At 38.1% G+C, this 18,907-nt stretch overlaps 1 protein-coding gene across 2 annotated transcripts in view; it reads right to left on the bottom strand.

Moving 5' to 3' along the window:
• Window positions 1-381: 381 nt before the first annotated feature.
• SEC16B (SEC16 homolog B, endoplasmic reticulum export factor) overlaps window positions 382-18,907 on the bottom strand; it is a 602,132-nt gene continuing 583,606 nt past the window's right edge. For both annotated transcript variants that reach the window (XM_053693298.1, XM_053693299.1), the window contains one exon: window positions 382-1,185. In XM_053693298.1, coding sequence (XP_053549273.1) covers window positions 1,108-1,185 — 78 coding nt within the window. In that variant the 3' untranslated portion in view covers window positions 382-1,107. The remainder of the gene's footprint in view (window positions 1,186-18,907) is intronic.

Below are 18,907 nucleotides of genomic sequence, written 5' to 3'. Positions count from 1 at the left end.
CGCTTGCTCGAGCACAATTGAATTTAACGTGTGTCGGAATAGCGCGACTTCAGAGCTCTGGTTAAGACAAAAAAGTTGCACAAAATACATTTAATAGTACAGTTACACTCATATTAACACTGTCTAATAAAAATTATTTAAAAAAAATTGAAATTAAAAGTTATAGGGGCTCAAATATATGAGGTGTAAGAAAAAAAAAAGGACTCCAAAGCGATTTAACATGGAGATACATACATACACATCTAAATACGTATAAGTATATATATATATATATATATATATATATATATATGTGCACATATGTATTTACAGACATATATACACATATAAACACAAATACATAGGTATATATATATATATATATATATATAAATATATAAATATGTATTTATGAATAAATAGAACATATTCTTCTATGTGAAGAACATTGGCAATGGAAATATTTCATGTGGGTTTAGCGCACTTGAGAAAATGCGATCGCGTTTACTCACGTGCAAGGGTGTTAGTTTTTCCTCCAAAATTTTCATGCTTCATTGAAGTTTATGGGGGAATATGTTAACGTGGTTGTGAGATTCGAAGTTCGGGCTTTTCACGCACGTTGGATTAGCGAGTGAGCGAAAACTTTTTATTTTCAACTTGTAATACGTGCGCTACCTGACGCGTGCGAAAAGCCAAACTTCAAGCGGAGTTAACGCACAAATTAGAGCACAAACTACCGATCCACTTGTAATCTAGTCCTATGGGTGTTTAGGACCCAATCAGCTTAGGTAGTTTCACAACCCAGCTGTGCTACTAGCGCTGCTGATTGGCTTAATGGCAGTTTCCTCTTGGGATTAGCTGCTCTGTTGCTCCTAAACGGTACTTTAACTGGGGCTAAGCATATAGCATTGCAGGGTCAATAGAGTTAAAACTTCATGCTCAAACAAATCAGAGCATCCAATCTAAAACTTTAATGGTGCTTAAATGTCCATTTAAGGTTCTGAACAAGATGGGAATATGATGCAAACAGCATGCATCAAACATAACATAAAGGTAGAAAACCAAACATTTTGTACTGTAGATTCATCACCATAGTTGCTTTCTTCTCTAATTATTGCAGGTAGTTGTTTATGAAGGCTGTATTGGATAGCGCCGTCGGAATGGTTGGCTGGGTTTGTTCATGATTTGGCCAGTGCCTGAGTAAAACTAGAAAAGAAAGATTCAGAAACTAAATACAAATATTTATACAAATTAGATTTATACAAATCTTCACCTGACTGTATTTCTATTAAAGGTCCATTAAATAGAGTAGAATTTCAGAGTCAGCTCATGCACAATAAAAAGACAACTCATTAGCACTTACTCTGAATAACAAATGAGCAGTACATTTTTTCTCTTACAAATTTCAACATTTCCTTCCATTTTCTTGCCACTTGTATCATGTGACAGCCATCAGCCAATCACAGACTCATATACGTATATATACAGTAAACTCTTGCACATGCTCAGTAGGAGTTGGTTTTTCAGAAATTGTTTATATAAAAAGACTGTGCACAATTGGCTAAGAGAAGTAAATTGGGAAGTTTTTCAAAATCACATGTTCTACCTAAATCATGAAAGTTTCATTTTGACTTTGGTGTACCTTTAAATTTAAAAATTAGAGGCGATCAGAGGCCATTCCTGTTTATAATTTACCCCTTATGTTTTAGTTGGCGGCAGGTCCCCTTGGTCAGGTCAATATAAGCAAATATTTTTACATTTTTCTGCACACATCAATCAGTGCCTCAGAATTACAGGGTAAACAAATTGTAAATTATACTGGCAATGTATGTTCCTTTCCCACTTGTTTCATTTTACATTCCACATTGGTACTTGTAGTCTTGAATGGACATTAGTACTGTATGTTGTGAACACGTGATATATGATGTGAAGAATAAGGAGGGGTGCAGGCCACTCTTTGCTGCCCCTTTATATCTCTCTAGTTGACCTATACATAAATGAACCTTCTGTTATGATGGATGCAATTTGCTGCTTATAGTATCAGATACAGAGCTTTACTGATCTGCTAAACAGTCTCCTAAACAGTCTCAACATCCTCTGGGGTTTGACAAATCCTTGGAGCTAGCAGGACACAGTTCCTGGAATTTTAACTCGTTATCCTACATTTTTAGATTAGATTCAGAATAACAAATATTTTTTAAAAACATTCCGTGGCTTTGAGGATAATTACTTTATTTTCTGACTGGCTCCAAAATTTAATATACAATTTGTTACACCCTGACCTACACATCTAAAGAAACAGTCCATCTTGGCTCTATTCTTTAGTGTTGAATTGGAGAGTTGGCAGCACGTTTCAGTGCACGCTGCACCATTCATCCATTTGCTGTGAAACAAGATAATGTGCTGACATAGGATAATGTGTGATATTCTTTCAGTTAACAGTAATCTTTTTTTCTCACCTACATTAAAAGAGAAAAGGTGATATTGTGACATCAAGACAGGTGATGTCAAGGATTCCTCTTGGTAACAGTATATTGATAGGTCTAATCTCAAACAAAAAAAAACTGTGAAATAATTACAGGGAAAAAAAAAATTAAACCAGCGCTATGCTCTAACTTGGTAGAGTATTTTTTTCTAATCATTTTTATGTCTTTTTTTTACTAAGATTTGAGCAGGGACTGATCGTCTATAATTTTTGTACTTGGTATAATGTTGTGTATTCTAGAGATTTGCAAATACATTGAAATGCATTAATTTACTCATTTATTTTAGATTAATAGAATTACGGTATAAAGTGGCAAGAATTTGCTTTGCTTTAGTTCAAAAAAATATTTTCACCTGTCACATAATCGAGAAATGGAGTGTAAAAATATTGTGCATCAGAGCTATATATACCATAGATATATTATACTGATCGTTTTTCCCTTGTGCTTTTCAGAATACGTACTTTTCCCTATATTGTATGTAGAAATTCAGCAAAGATAAAGATGCAGGCTCTCAGCAATTTGTAACCCCAGGGATTTAAGCTATATTGAGTCTATTTTGCAATTTCCCCTCTGTTTTGCATATTTATATTATTTGTGTTTTATTAATATTCATATGTATATATTTTTGTATTTCCTCCTCTTGCACATTCTGTGATTTATATATTTGCATTATTAAAGTGTATACAATTTTAACAGGTGCCTACATTTTATTAATGATTTTTGGCAGTTTTATTCATTCACGTGTCATCGTTTTTTGGGGGTTCAGTAGCTATTATTTAAAGATATATCATCAAAATGATAAAATTTAATTGATTGTGGTTTGCGTTTTTCTTTTTTAATTTTGAATGGAAATGTTAGCTGTGTTTGCCAGATATCAGATGCAGTAAATTTTATTCTACTACACATAAACTTAGCTCACAGGCAAGTGGATAGGAAGAGGAAACTGGGTAAAAGTTTTGCACAAATAGATATGTAAATACAAGAGAATGCTCTTATTTGTTACAGAATTATTTTATTGCACTATTAATTGCATATATAGGGCTAGATTACAAAAGGAGTGATAATTACCTCTCCCGCTCAAGCGTTTAATTCGATATAAGTTAACTACTTGCGCGCGTCAGGTAGTACTTGTATTACAAGTTGAAAGTAAAAAATAGGGCCTATTGAAAGTATAGGGCAAATTATTATGAAATTGTGCAAACAAACTTGCGGTAATTTAAACACCACTCCACTTGTAATAAGGAGTCAAGCACAAAAAAATACAGCAATCTCATGATTGTGTTTGACCTTCTTGCGCACTCCACCTGTAATATAGCCAATAGTTAGGATTTTAAATGAAACAATAAAGATGTGATTGAAGTGCAGACTTTCATCTTATAATTCAAGGGGGGGGTTAACAATAAAATTGTATAAACAATCATTTTCATATTTAGTCCTCCATTTTCATAAAATTATCATTCTTAATACTTGGTTGAAAATCATTTGTGAATGACTGCCTAAAGTCTGAAGATATCACCAAGTTCTAGTGAAGCTCTTAACATACTGCTTGTGTTGGCTACAGTTTGCCTTCGGCAAGTGAAATGCGTGCTCATTAGGGTTGAGGTCAGGTGATTGATTTGGCTATTCAAGAATATTCCACTTTTTTGTATTGAAAACATTTTTGGTTGCTTTTAAAGCATGTTATGGGTCATTGTCCATCTGTACTGTGAGGCACTATTCTGTCAGTTTTGCAGCATTTGGCTGGCTCTGAGCAGACAGCGTAGCCCTAAACACTTCAGAATGAATCCTTCTGCTTCTGCCAGCAGCCACATAATCAATAAACACAAGCAGCCCAGTTCCACTGGCAGCCATGCATGCCCATGCCATAACACTACCTCCACCATGTTTCACAGATGATGTGCTATGCTTCTTATCATGAACCGTTCCATCCCTTCAATGTACACTTCTCTTTCAATCATTCTGGCACCCATCGATCTTCATTTTTTCCATCCAAATAATATTTTTCAAGAACTGGGTAGGCTTTTTTTTATATATTTTCTGGCAAAGTCTAATCGGGCCTTCCTATTTTTGAGGTTTACCAATGTTTTTTACCCTGTGGTAAACCCTCTGTATTTACTATCATGAGGTCTTGTCTTGATTGAAAACTATATGCCTAACCCTTCCTGTTCTCGACTTGCTAGATGTTGTAAAGGGATTTTCAACAAGGAAAGAAAGTTGCGATCACCACAATTGTCTTCTGTGGTCATCCAGGCCTTTTGTTGTTGCTGAGCTCATCAGTACGTTTCTCGTTTTTGGGAATGTACCAAACTGATTATTTGGCCACTCCTAATTTTTCTGCTCTCTCTTTGATGTGTTTGTTTTGTTTTTTTCAACTTTTTTATGGTCTAATTTACATGCACTGACAACTCTTATTGAGAGTTCACAGCAACAGCTTCCAAATGCAAATTTCACATTTTCACTTAACTTCAGACCTTTTAACTGCTTAATTGTCAATTACAATAATGAGGGAACAGCCCAAACATGGCCGTGAAACAACTTCTCATTAAATTGCCCAATTACTTTTGGTCATTCCCTTGACAAGGAGGGCAGTACACATAAAAGTGCTTTTATTCCTAAACCATTCACCCAATTTGTAAATGTAGATGTAAATACCCTCACATTAAATGATGGACCTAATTGTAGCTATGTGCTTATCCCATACAAAGGAGTTAAAGACATTGGCTTTAGATTCACTAAAACTTGTCTGAAACTAACAAGTCGCTGTGACACTGCAACTTGAAAATTGCATAGTTCAAAAAGATTTATACCTGTTGCTGGTCACAGTCGCAAGTCATTCTACATTAGCCGGTGAAATACCAGCATCATAAATATGACTTCAATCCATACAAAAGCAACAAATTCAAATAAAAAAAAAATCCAGCTATAAAACACTCTAAATAACAAATACAAAAAAACTTGAATTTTGTTCAAGAGTAATACCATAAAAAGATGCTTCACAGGAACAATAGAATCTTTATGAATTCCACATGCTGGAACTAAGCATAGGTGAAAAATCCCTAACTCATCTCTAGAAACGTGGGGAGCCTGTACCCAGCCCCTCAAGACACCTTTTATTCTATCCAGTGAGACTAATTTTCTTTAGCCAAACAGACATAAGATTTTTTTTTTTTTTAAATCACAAACATTTACATAAATCGTTTTGCAAGCGTTTTTCATAAAAGTTATTGTTATAATTATTATTTTTCCGTATCCTGTTCCTATTTGATGCACAAGATATGACATATCGGGCACCTCACTCAGCTGTAGATGTTAATAGCAGCAACGCCCTCTAATCAAATGCTAGAAAATATAGGTCACGCAATGGTTAATGAATTTCGAACATGAGATCGCTTTTACAACATAGGCAAGAAAAAAAACCTGTAATTACTATAGCAATGCAACCCTAAAAGAGTAAAATCTCAAAATACTCTAAAGATAATGTATATGGCAACAAATAACAGGGCGCGCTAAACAAAGCTGCTAGCAGAGGTATCAAAGGAACTGATATATGTTGTACAATGTAAATAATATACAATATATACAAAATGATAAAGGGATAAACACAGTTATTAAAACAACTAACAGAATAATATAATATACCACCGGTGGTTAAAAATGTGTATAATACTAAATGGTCATAAAAACGATAAAAAGATACTAAAAAATTGTTGATAGAGCGATCTTCATTGAAAAGTCCCAGGTTGCTGAATAGGTTTTAATGAACCAATACATGTCCTCAAAAAGGCTGTGGGTTGTAAACAACTTTGTACCGCAAACAGTTTGCGTCGTATACACTCTAAAGGACACTCATCGGTCTTAAAGGACTCACAAGAAATACGAAACCACTTTCACTGTGCATTTCTCTGCTTCCTGCAGGCTGCTATACGTTAGTGTTAGACCCTCCAACTCGGCAACAAACAATTCCATCCGCCACGGGCAGTGCCGTATTTAGTTCCGGGTCATGTTTTACCCAATCTGGAAGTCGGATTACCGGAGTTGCAAGTAAAGAATTTTCAGTGTATACAAAGTTGCAAAAAAACTCACTGCGTGTCCACTGTGAATAATCCAAATAGTTTAACAGAGCGCTCTGTGATAATCTGTTAGTTGCAACACAGCTACAGTTATTCCATCTCCATCAACGCGTTTCAGCCGACACAGCCTTTTTCAAGAACTTTACAACGATGGCCCCTTGGCAACATCATAAGCATTTATGATGTTGCCTAGTACAGTTAATAAAATGGCAGCTGATGCTAAAACCTTTCCAGCTTACATTATTATAGTATTTTCCAATTCTGGTTTAGAATAATAAAACATAATTTATGCTTACCTGATAAATTCCTTTCTTCTGTTGTGTGATCAGTCCACGGGTCATCATTACTTCTGGGATATTATCTGCTCCCCTACAGGAAGTGCAAGAGGATTCACCCAGCAGAGTTGCTATATAGCTCCTCCCCTCTACGTCACCTCCAGTCATTCGACCAAAGACCAACGAGAAAGGAGAAGCCAAGGGTGTAGTGGTGACTGAATTATAATTTAAAAAATATTTACCTGCCTTAAAAAACAGGGCGGGCCGTGGACTGATCACACAACAGAAGAAAGGAATTTATCAGGTAAGCATAAATTATGTTTTCTTCTGTTATGTGTGATCAGTCCACGGGTCATCATTACTTCTGGGATACCAATACCAAAGCAAAAGTACACGGATGACGGGAGGGATAGGCAGGCTCATTATACAGAAGGAACCACTGCCTGAAGAACCTTTCTCCCAAAAATAGCCTCCGAAGAAGCAAAAGTGTCAAATTTGTAAAATTTGGAAAAAGTATGAAGCGAAGACCAAGTTGCAGCCTTGCAAATCTGTTCAACAGAGGCCTCATTCTTAAAGGCCCAAGTGGAAGCCACAGCTCTAGTGGAATGAGCTGTAATTCTTTCAGGAGGCTGCTGTCCAGCAGTCTCATAGGCTAAACGTATTATGCTACGAAGCCAAAAAGAGAGAGAGGTAGCAGAAGCTTTTTGACCTCTCCTCTGTCCAGAATAAACGACAAACAGGGAAGAAGTTTGGCGAAAATCTTTAGTTGCCTGCAAGTAGAACTTGAGGGCACGAACTACATCCAGATTGTGTAGAAGACGTTCCTTCTTTGAAGAAGGATTTGGACACAAGGATGGAACAACAATCTCTTGATTGATATTCCTATTAGAAACAACCTTAGGTAAGAACCCAGGTTTAGTACGCAGAACTACCTTGTCTGAGTGAAAGATCAGATAAGGAGAATCACAATGTAGGGCTGATAACTCAGAGACTCTTCGAGCCGAGGAAATAGCCATTAAAAATAGAACTTTCCAAGATAACAATTTTATATCAATGGAATGAAGGGGTTCAAACGGAACACCCTGTAAAACGTTAAGAACTAAGTTTAAACTCCATGGCGGAGCAACAGTTTTAAACACAGGCTTGATCCTAGCTAAAGCCTGACAAAAAGCCTGGATGTCTGAATTTTCTGACAGACGCCTGTGTAACAAGATGGACAGAGCTGAGATCTGTCCCTTTAATGAGCTAGCCGATAAACCCTTTTCTAAACCTTCTTGTAGAAAAGACAATATCCTAGGAATCCTAACCTTACTCCAGGAGTAATCATTGGATTCACACCAGTATAGGTATTTACGCCATATTTTATGGTAAATCTTTCTGGTAACAGGCTTCCTAGCCTGTATCAGGGTATCAATAACCGACTCAGAAAAACCACGTTTTGATAAAATCAAGCGTTCAATTTCCAAGCAGTCAGCTTCAGAGAAGTTAGACTTTGATGTTTGAATGGACCCTGAATCAGAAGGTCCTGTCTTAGAGGTAGAGACCAAGGCGGACAGGATGACATGTCCACTAGATCTGCATACCAGGTCCTGCGCGGCCATGCAGGCGCTATTAGAATCACTGATGCTCTCTCCTGTTTGATTTTGGCAATCAATCGAGGAAGCATCGGGAAGGGTGGAAACACATAAGCCATCCTGAAGTTCCAAGGTGCTGTCAAAGCATCTATCAGAACCGCTCCCGGATCCCTGGATCTGGATCCGTAGCGAGGAAGTTTGGCGTTCTGGCGAGACGCCATGAGATCTATCTCTGGTTTGCCCCAACGTCGAAGTATTTGGGCAAAGACCTCCGGATGAAGTTCCCACTCCCCCGGATGAAGAGTCTGGCGACTCAAGAAATCCGCCTCCCAGTTCTCCACTCCCGGGATGTGGATTGCTGACAGGTGGCAAGAGTGAGACTCTGCCCAGCGAATTATCTTTGATACTTCTATCATTGCTAGGGAGCTTCTTGTCCCTCCCTGATGGTTGATGTAAGCTACAGTCGTGATGTTGTCCGACTGAAACCTGATGAACCCCCGAGTCTTTAACTGGGGCCAAGCTAGAAGGGCATTGAGAACTGCTCTTAATTCCAGAATGTTTATTGGCAGGAGACTTTCCTCCTGACTCCATTGTCCCTGAGCCTTCAGAGAATTCCAGACAGCGCCCCAACCTAGAAGGCTGGCGTCTGTTGTTACGATTGTCCAGTCCGGCCTGCTGAACGGCATCCCCCTGGACAGATGTGGCCGAGAAAGCCACCATAGAAGAGAGTTTCTGGTCTCTTGATCCAGATTCAGAGTGGGGGACAAATCTGAGTAATCCCCATTCCACTGACTCAGCATGCACAATTGCAGCGGTCTGAGATGTAGGCGTGCAAAGGGTACTATGTCCATTGCTGCTACCATTAAGCCGATCACCTCCATGCATTGAGCTACTGACGGGAGTTGAATGGAATGAAGGACACGGCATACATTTAGAAGCTTTGTTAATCTGTCTTCTGTCAGATAAATCTTCATTTCTACAGAATCTATAAGAGTCCCCAAGAATGGAACTCTTGTGAGAGGCAAGAGAGAACTCTTCTTTTCGTTCACTTTCCATCCATGCGACCTTAGAAATGCCAGAACTAACTCTGTATGAGACTTGGCAGTTTGAAAGCTTGAAGCTTGTATCAGAATGTCGTCTAGGTACGGAGCTACCGAAATTCCTCGCGGTCTCAGAACCGCTAGAAGGGCACCCAGAACCTTTGTGAAGATTCTTGGAGCCGTAGCCAATCCGAATGGAAGGGCTACAAACTGGTAATGCCTGTCTAAAAAGGCAAACCTTAGATACCGGTAATGATCTTTGTGAATCGGTATGTGAAGGTAAGCATCCTTTAAATCCACTGTGGTCATGTATTGACCCTTTTGGATCATGGGTAAGATTGTCCGAATAGTTTCCATTTTGAACGATGGAACTCTTAGGAATTTGTTTAGGATCTTTAAATCCAAGATTGGCCTGAAAGTTCCCTCTTTTTTGGGAACCACAAACAGGTTTGAGTAAAACCCTTGTCCTTGTTCCGACCGCGGAACCGGATGGATCACTCCCATTAATAATAGATCTTGTACACAGCGTAGAAACGCGTCTTTCTTTATTTGGTTTGTTGACAACCTTGACAGATGAAATCTCCCTCTTGGGGGAGATAATTTGAAGTCTAGAAGGTATCCCTGAGATATGATCTCTAGCGCCCAGGGATCCTGGACATCTCTTGCCCAAGCCTGGGCGAAGAGAGAGAGTCTGCCCCCCACTGGATCCGGTCCCGGATCGGGGGCCCTCGGTTCATGCTGTCTTAGGGGCAGCAGCAGGTTTTCTGGCCTGCTTGCCCTTATTCCAGGACTGGTTAGGTTTCCAGCCTTGTCTGTAACGAGCAACAGCTCCTTCCTGTTTTGGTGCAGTGGAAGTTGATGCTGCACCTGCTTTGAAATTCCGAAAGGGACGAAAATTAGACTGTCTAGCCTTAGCTTTGGCTTTGTCTTGAGGTAGAGCGTGGCCCTTACCTCCTGTAATGTCAGCGATAATTTCTTTCAAACCGGGCCCAAATAAAGTTTGCCCCTTGAAAGGTATATTAAGTAATTTGGACTTAGAAGTTACATCAGCCGACCAGGATTTTAGCCACAGCGCCCTACGTGCCTGAATGGCGAATCCTGAATTCTTAGCCGTAAGTTTGGTTAAATGTACTACGGCCTCCGAAATGAATGAATTAGCTAGTTTAAGGACTCTAAGCCTGTCCGTAATGTCGTCCAGCGTAGCGGAACTAAGGTTCTCTTCCAGAGACTCAATCCAAAATGCTGCCGCAGCCGTAATCGGTGCGATGCATGCAAGGGGTTGCAATATAAAACCTTGTTGAACAAACATTTTCTTAAGGTAACCCTCTAATTTTTTATCCATAGGATCTGAAAAAGCACAGCTATCCTCCACCGGGATAGTGGTGCGCTTAGCTAAAGTAGAAACTGCTCCCTCCACCTTAGGGACCGTTTGCCATAAGTCCCGTGTGGTGGCGTCTATTGGAAACATCTTTCTAAATATTGGAGGGGGTGAGAACGGCACACCGGGTCTATCCCACTCCTTAGTAACAATTTCAGTTAATCTCTTAGGTATAGGAAAAACGTCAGTACTCGCCGGTACCGCAAAGTATTTATCCAACCTACACATTTTCTCTGGTATTGCAACAGTGTTACAATCGTTAAGAGCCGCTAAGACCTCCCCTAGTAATACACGGAGGTTTTCCAATTTAAATTTAAAATTTGAAATATCTGAATCCAATCTGCTTGGATCAGAACCGTCACCTACAGAATGAAGCTCTCCGTCCTCATGCTCTGCAAGCTGTGACGCAGTATCAGACATGGCCCTAGAATTATCAGCGCACTCTGTTCTCACCCCAGAGTGATCACGCTTGCCTCTTAGTTCTGGTAACTTAGCCAAAACTTCAGTCATAACAGTAGCCATATCTTGTAATGTTATCTGTAATGGCTGCCCAGATGTACTAGGCGCCATAATATCACGCACCTCCCGGGCGGGAGATGCAGGTACTGACACGTGAGGCGAGTTAGTCGGCATAACTCTCCCCTCGCTGTTTGGTGAAATTTGTTCAATTTGTACAGATTTGCTTTTATTTAAAGTAGCATCAATACAGTTAGTACATAAATTTCTATTGGGTTCCACCTTGGCATTGGAACAAATGACACAGGTATCTTCCTCTGAATCAGACATGTTTAACACACTAGCAATAAACATGCAACTTGGTTACAATCTTATTTAACAAAAACGTACTGTGCCTCAAAGAAGCACTAAACGATTAAATGACAGTTGAAATAATGAACTGAAAAACAGTTATAGCATCACTCTTTAAAAACAACACAACTTGTTAGCAAAGGTTTGTTCCCATTAGTAAAGCAATACTAATTAAATTTTAAACATAAAAATTACAGAGCAACGTTTTAACACACAGTCACTACATAAATCTCACAGCTCTGCTGAGAGAATCTACCTCCCTTCAAAGAAGTTTGAAGACCCCTGAGTTCTGTTAGAGATGAACCGGATCATGCAGAAAATACAAGTGTAAGTGACTGAAAATTTTTTGATGCGTAGCAAAGAGCGCCAAAAAACGGCCCCTCCCCCTCACACACAGCAGTGAGAGAGAAACGAAACTGTCATAAGCAAAACAAGCAAACTGCCAAGTGGAAAAATAATGCCCAAATATTTATTCACTCAGTACCTCAGAAATGCAAACGATTCTACATTCCAGCAAAAACGTTTAACATGAATTAAATACCTATTAAAAGGTTTAATGTACTTTTACAGAGTAATTCCGGTGAAATACCATCCCCAGAATACTGAAGTGTAGAGTATACGTACATGTCATTATAACGGTATAGCAGGATTTTCTCATCAATTCCATTCAGAAAATAAAAACTGCTACATACCTCAATGCAGATTCAACTGCCCGCTGTCCCCTGATCTGAAGCTTTTACCTCCCTCAGATGGCCGAGAAACAGCAATATGATCTTAACTACTCCGGTTAAAATCATAAGAAAAACTCTGGTAGATTCTTCTTCAAACTCTGCCAGAGAAGTAATAACACGCTCCGGTGCTATTGTAAAATAACAAACTTTTGATTGAAGTTATAAAAACTAAGTATAATCACCATAGTCCTCTCACACCTCCTATCTAGTCTTTGGGTGCAAGAGAATGACTGGAGGTGACGTAGAGGGGAGGAGCTATATAGCAACTCTGCTGGGTGAATCCTCTTGCACTTCCTGTAGGGGAGCAGATAATATCCCAGAAGTAATGATGACCCGTGGACTGATCACACATAACAGAAGAAATATATTTTTCTAACTAGTGTTTTTTTTTCTTTGAGAGGATTAAATTTATGTGTGTGTGTGTTTTTCTGATTTATTTTGAATTTATATAAAAAAGTTAAGGGGTGCAGGGACATGTGGTTTTCAGAGGGGGTGCAGGGCCAGGGTATCTGATCTGATGCATAATGTAGGTATGTGGCAGTGGGTTGGCAGGGTCTGATCTGAGGTCTCTTGTGTGTATATGACTAACAGGAAATACATGGCCAGGAGTCTAAGCTCTAACCTCATGTGGTTTGTGGATGTCAATGGGGCCATAGGGATAGGGGGTCTTTATGTGGAGGATATGCCTCTCGGAGAGGCTACAGAACAAGGGAATAGTATAATTTTTGTGGCTATAGGGCTGACAAAAAACTTCATGGTAATTTGAGTATGATATGGGGTTTATAAGAAAGTGCAGAAATCATACATGTTCAGTTGGGAAATATCACCACTGAGTATAAAAATGAAAAACGAGATGAATAATTTGAGCTGTTTGGTTGTGTGTGACTGGGTTTTGTAAAGTGTACTTAGGTGACTTACTTGATTGCCAGGAAACAATAGCACAAGAAAGAGTGAAGAGAGAAGTCTATAATCAGTGTGAGCAGAGCCACAGAATGAAGCAGTAGTAATAACTAATTGAAGTCCACTCTTTTAGATGTGCTGAAGGAGGGGTGGAGTTTGGTACATAGCATAACAGAAAACCGCTGAGAGACTGTAGAGTTATGTACTGGAGAAGTGAGGTGTGTGTAGAGGGTAAAAGTGGATAGCAGAAGACAGGCGATGTCAGGGGTGAGGTGATGCAGGGGTTAATAAATCCTGCTGTGTTAAAAGTCACTTGTTTTATGATTAAGTTATACAATATGAAAAATAATAATGGAGCAGAAACAATTTTTTGGCAATACTGAGGGCCTGATATTTAAAACCTCGCCGGCATGGGGAGAAATCACACAAAATCTTTGGGATTTTTTTAGATATTGCATTGCAATGTAGAAGTCTCTGTTTCACACAAAAAACACTACATAGCAACATAAGAATGTCTCAAGTTAAAATTTGTGTTTCAAATTTCTTATTTTAAGGGCCTCGCCGTACTGGCACACTATTTAGTCAAAATGTCTGCAATCAATTTAATTTCCTCATGTGTTTAAATACAAAAATACAAAAAGAGGCATTTTAAAAACAAACTGACCCCACCTAAAAAAATCCCACATTAGTAATTAGTAAAAAGCGATATCGGGTTTTCAAGGCAGTTTGTGTGCAAGTTAAATTCCGTCCGTATTAAAAGTAAATGTGAACGCGTGAGCGCAATTGCGATTTACGCTAGAATGATTACCGCAAATTCAGAGTTCTGGATAACTGTTACGCGAGTAAAAAAAGTGGCACAAAACACATCAAAAATACATTTAAAAATATAGTTACACTCATAATAACACAATGTAATAAAAATTATTTTAAAAAAATGCATTAAAAAGTCATAAGGGTTCAAAGAGATGAGATATCAATGTGCTTTTACATAGGGATCCATATGAACACATGTATACATATGTATATAAATATCTAGGCATATGTTTCTATACATATGTATATATATATATGTGTATATATGTATATGTAGAAATACATACATATATTTCATTGCAATTCTGCGCTCGTGTTTGTGCGAGCTGGCGGCTCCATTAAAGTCTATGGGGGAATACAATCCTGCGTTTACAAGTTCACAAAACCCTTTTCTCTGCACGAGTACAAAAGTTTTACTTGCGAACCTGTAATATGTGCGCACATTTGCCCTAAGTGAATAATTAAGTGTTCATAATTTTGTTAACACATAGCCAATCAAAAGACAGGTATTAGGTGCTGCACTAATCAGAAGCTTAGGATACTGTCACATGTGCACACGCCGTGCCAATCCATGAATTAAAAAAAGACTAAAGAGTAATTTTTTAAGCAGCAGGAGTGATTACAAACTTATTTAGTAAACTATTCTGATGTTAAATAATGTGACGGGATCTCTGTTTAAACTGATACATTTATAATTTAAGAGAAATATATTATTAGTCTGGTGATAATAAATCTACTATTATTATGTCCCTAGTCTTGAGTACAGCTTAAGTTTCCGCTTATCATTTTTGAGGTCTAAGATTAATGGTTGCAGCATCCCCCCCCCCCCTCCTTTTCAATGTTTTTTTTCTCTCTGTTAATTTTGTGTGAACCTTTTTCTATGATTTTTTAATTATGTTTGTACAACTGGACTGATTAGCTTTTTTAAAAACTGCAATCGCTGCACAATTTTTAACCACACTTGAAATCACATTTATTATTCTTTGTGGAATGTTCAGAGATATGTACCAAATGTCTTTGAATGATAATTATTGCGCATCAGTAAAATGAAGGGGAAAAAAATCCATCGTAAAATCTTCTGAACATGCTTAAAAGAAACATTTATCAAGGATGTGGGAAATTGCTTTCCTTTGAAAATAATATCTATATTATGGCTTTTTAGAGAGAAATCCCACTAGAACAGATATTAGCTTCTTTTTTTTTTATTAAAGAAAAATTTACTTAGTTACAGTAGCTAACCTTATGAGCAAAGATATAAGGTGATTTATATATATATATATATATATATATATATATATATATATATATAGATATATACTGTATATGTGTGTGTGTGTGTATATATATATAAAATGCAACAGAAGCAATGACACCTCTGTGGAGTATCACTTAAATGTCAAATGATTCAAAATTGTATCGCCTTATAGTAATTGCATTACTTCTAAGTTTTACAGTAGGGTATTTGCTCTTATGTAAAATAAAAAAAAAAAAACAGATTAGATTTACTATATTAAAAATACAGGCAGACAATAGGATCTCAATGAAACAAGACTCAGTACACCGTTCATTACTGAGATTTAAATATTTTATTTTATTAATACTGTGTTTGTCTAACTTTATTTTTGACGACAGACTCAATACCCCTCTGCATGGAGGATACCAGTGTTGCACAAATTTCTGGAGAAATGTTCTGCCATTCTTTAGAGACAACATGGGTTGTGTTTTTCTACCTTTCTCTTTAAAATATCCCAAAGGTGCTCTATTGGATTCAAGTCAAGTGACATACTTGGCCAGGTCATAGATTTTACTTTTTTGTGATTTTGGTGGTGTGCTTTGGAATGTTATCATGCTGGAATATTCCTCTTCTGCCAAGCTTCTAGAGACTGGGATTTATCTTGTCAGCCAGTATTTTAGTATATCCACAGGCATCTCCCCATCATATTTTGCACTCATGCAGCCCCATATCATCACACCCCACCTCCAAGCTTCACTGTTGGAAGTATGCATTAGTTGTAATAATCCTACCCAGGTTCACATCAAACAAACTGGCCCCCATCTGAGCCCGATCAAATTTATCTTGGGAGCACATTTTTTGGTCAGATGAGACCAATATTCATCAAGCTATTTTTCATGCGGTGTAGCAAAGTTTATATCTTGCAGTTTTGTGCCAAACATCAAGCAAGGTTTTTTTTATTGGACACCGTCCACAGAGGTTGACTTTATGAAATGTCCTTCACACTGTCTGAGCTGTTACAGAAACTCCAATTTCCACTGATAAACCCTGAGCCAAATCTAAAGCACTTGCCATCTGTTTTTCAGAGCTAGATTGTGCAAGTAGCGCACTGTCTGTGGCATAATTTTAGGACGGCCACCGCGGCTCTGATAAGTGGTACTATGGCTCATTCTATACCTCCTGATTACTGATGCAAATTTGTTTCTTTTTAGTTGGTCACTGATCTTCGTGTATGCTTTTCCATTTTTGTGAAGTCTCACAATAAGATTTTTCAATTCCTCTGGCAATTCTTTTCCATGATGCATACATACAGATAGACACTGCCCATTGGTCCAAATTGAGAAAGTTATGGTGCTCACAGGTAATTTTATAATTATGTTATGTACTTCCTTCGGGGGGGGTTCTTATGCTTCTTTACAGATCACTAGTTACGACTCATCTTAAGTATTGTGTGCAGTTCTTGAGGCCATATCTCCAGAAGGATATAAACAAAATGGAATCTGTTTAAAGGAGGGCTACTAAACTGGTACACAATCTAAAATATAGAACTTACCAGGAGATGCTCATTTACCTAAATATGTATAACTTAGAGGAGACAAGGGAAAGAGGTCATTTTCAAGTATATTAAGGGGCTTACAGGTAGATTACGAGTTTTGTGCGCTACAGGGTTTTTAACGACCGCAACAAAAGTTGTGTTATTTAACCCTCTATAGTGCAGGCATTCAGGTTTTGAAACAGCCACATTTTGCCCCATACCGCACAAAAAGGGCTGTTTTGACTCGCTCTCCCCATTGATGTCTAACACCTGTGATCGCGGAATGAAAAGCTCTGTAACGCAGCCCCATTGATGTCTAGGGGGGAAAAAAAGTTATTTTTAAACCCCACGTCTAAACACCCCTACTCTGCCACCCCCGACATCGCCGGCACACACATAATGTTATTAACCCCTAATCTGCCGCTCCCGATATCGCTGCCACTATACTAAAGTTGTTAACCCCTATTCCCCTGCACCCCAACATCACCAACACTATAATAAATCTATTAACCCCTATTCTTCCACTCCACGACATCGCTGCAACAAAATAAAGCTATTAACCCCTAAACCTCTGGCCTCCCACATCACTACCACTAAATAAATCTATTAACCCCTAAACCGCCAGTCCCCACATCACAACAAGTTAAACTATATTAACCCCTAAACCTAACCCTAACATAACCTTAACCCTAACACCCCCTAACTTTAACATAATTAAAATATAGCTGAATTAAAGTTAAAATTATTAACTAAATAATACAGTACCTATTTAAAACTAAGTACATACTTACCTGTGAAATAAAACCTAAGCTAGCTACAATAGCTATCTTAGGTTTTATTTTTATTTAACAGGTAAGTTTGTATTTATTTGAACTAGGTAGACTAGTTAGTAAATAGTTATTAACTATTTACTAACTACCTAGTTAAAATAAATACAAACGTAACTGTGAAATAAAACCTAAGCTGCCTTACACTAAAACCTAACATTACAAAAAATAAAAAACAATAAAATTATAAAAAAAAAAAAACTACCATTACAAAAAATAACAAACGAAATTATCCAAAACAATAAAAATTATTAATATTCTAATACCCATTAGCCAATAGGATGAGAGTTTCTGAAATTCTATTGGCTGTTCAAATCAGCCAATAGAATTTCAGTAGCTCTCATCCTATTGGCTGATTTGAATTTCAAAAATCAAATCAGCCAATAAGAATGCAAGGGACGCCATTTTGAATTGCATACCTTGCATTGAAGATTAAGTATACGGCTGTGACCGTATGAAGAGGATGCTCCACGCCGGATGTCTTCAGGATGGACATGCGCCGCGCCGCCGGGATGAAGATAGAAGATGCCGCTGGGAAGAAGATAGAAGATGCTGCCAGGATGAAGTTGGAGCCATCTGTATTAAGATCCTTCAAGCAAGACTTCAGCAAGTGTAAGTGGATCTTCGGGGGTTAGTGTTAGGATTTTTTTTTTTTAATTTTTTTGGGTGTTTTTTTTTTTAGTTTAGGGTTTGGGCTTTTTGTAAAATATCTAAATGCCCTTTTTTATAGTGGTGACGATGTCGGGAAGCGGCGGAATAGGGGTTAATAAATTTTATTAGTGGCGGCGATGTCGGGAGCGGCAGATTAGGGGTTAACTTTAATATAGTGTTTGCGATGCGGGAGGGCCACGGTTTAGGCGGTTATAGGTAGTTTATGGGTATTAGTGTACTTTTTAACACTTGAGTTATGAGTTTTATGTAACAGTTTTGTTGCGTAAAACTCATAACTACAGCTCTCAGATGGCGTTACGGATCTTGTCGTTATAGGGTGTAACGCAAGCTTTTTAGCCTCCCAGAAAAACTCGTAATACCAGCGCTATGGAAATCCCATGCTAAAACGTCATTTTTACAAGTACGGGACTGACGTTGCTTTACAGGCTAAAAGGCTTGCGGTACAGCTATACCGACAAGACTCCGAATGGATGCGTTGCTGTTTTAACTAACGCACAAACTTGTAATCTACCTGTTAGTAAAGCTAAGGCTGTGAGTGAGCATTCTACTGATATTTTATTTTATTATTTATTTTTTTAAAGTGTTGT

This window comes from Bombina bombina, chromosome 10, assembly GCF_027579735.1.
Source record: "Bombina bombina isolate aBomBom1 chromosome 10, aBomBom1.pri, whole genome shotgun sequence".
Taxonomy (NCBI): Eukaryota; Metazoa; Chordata; class Amphibia; order Anura; family Bombinatoridae; genus Bombina; species Bombina bombina.
The sequence above is the reverse complement of the archived record's forward strand: the minus strand, read 5'-3'. Positions and strand labels throughout refer to the sequence as shown.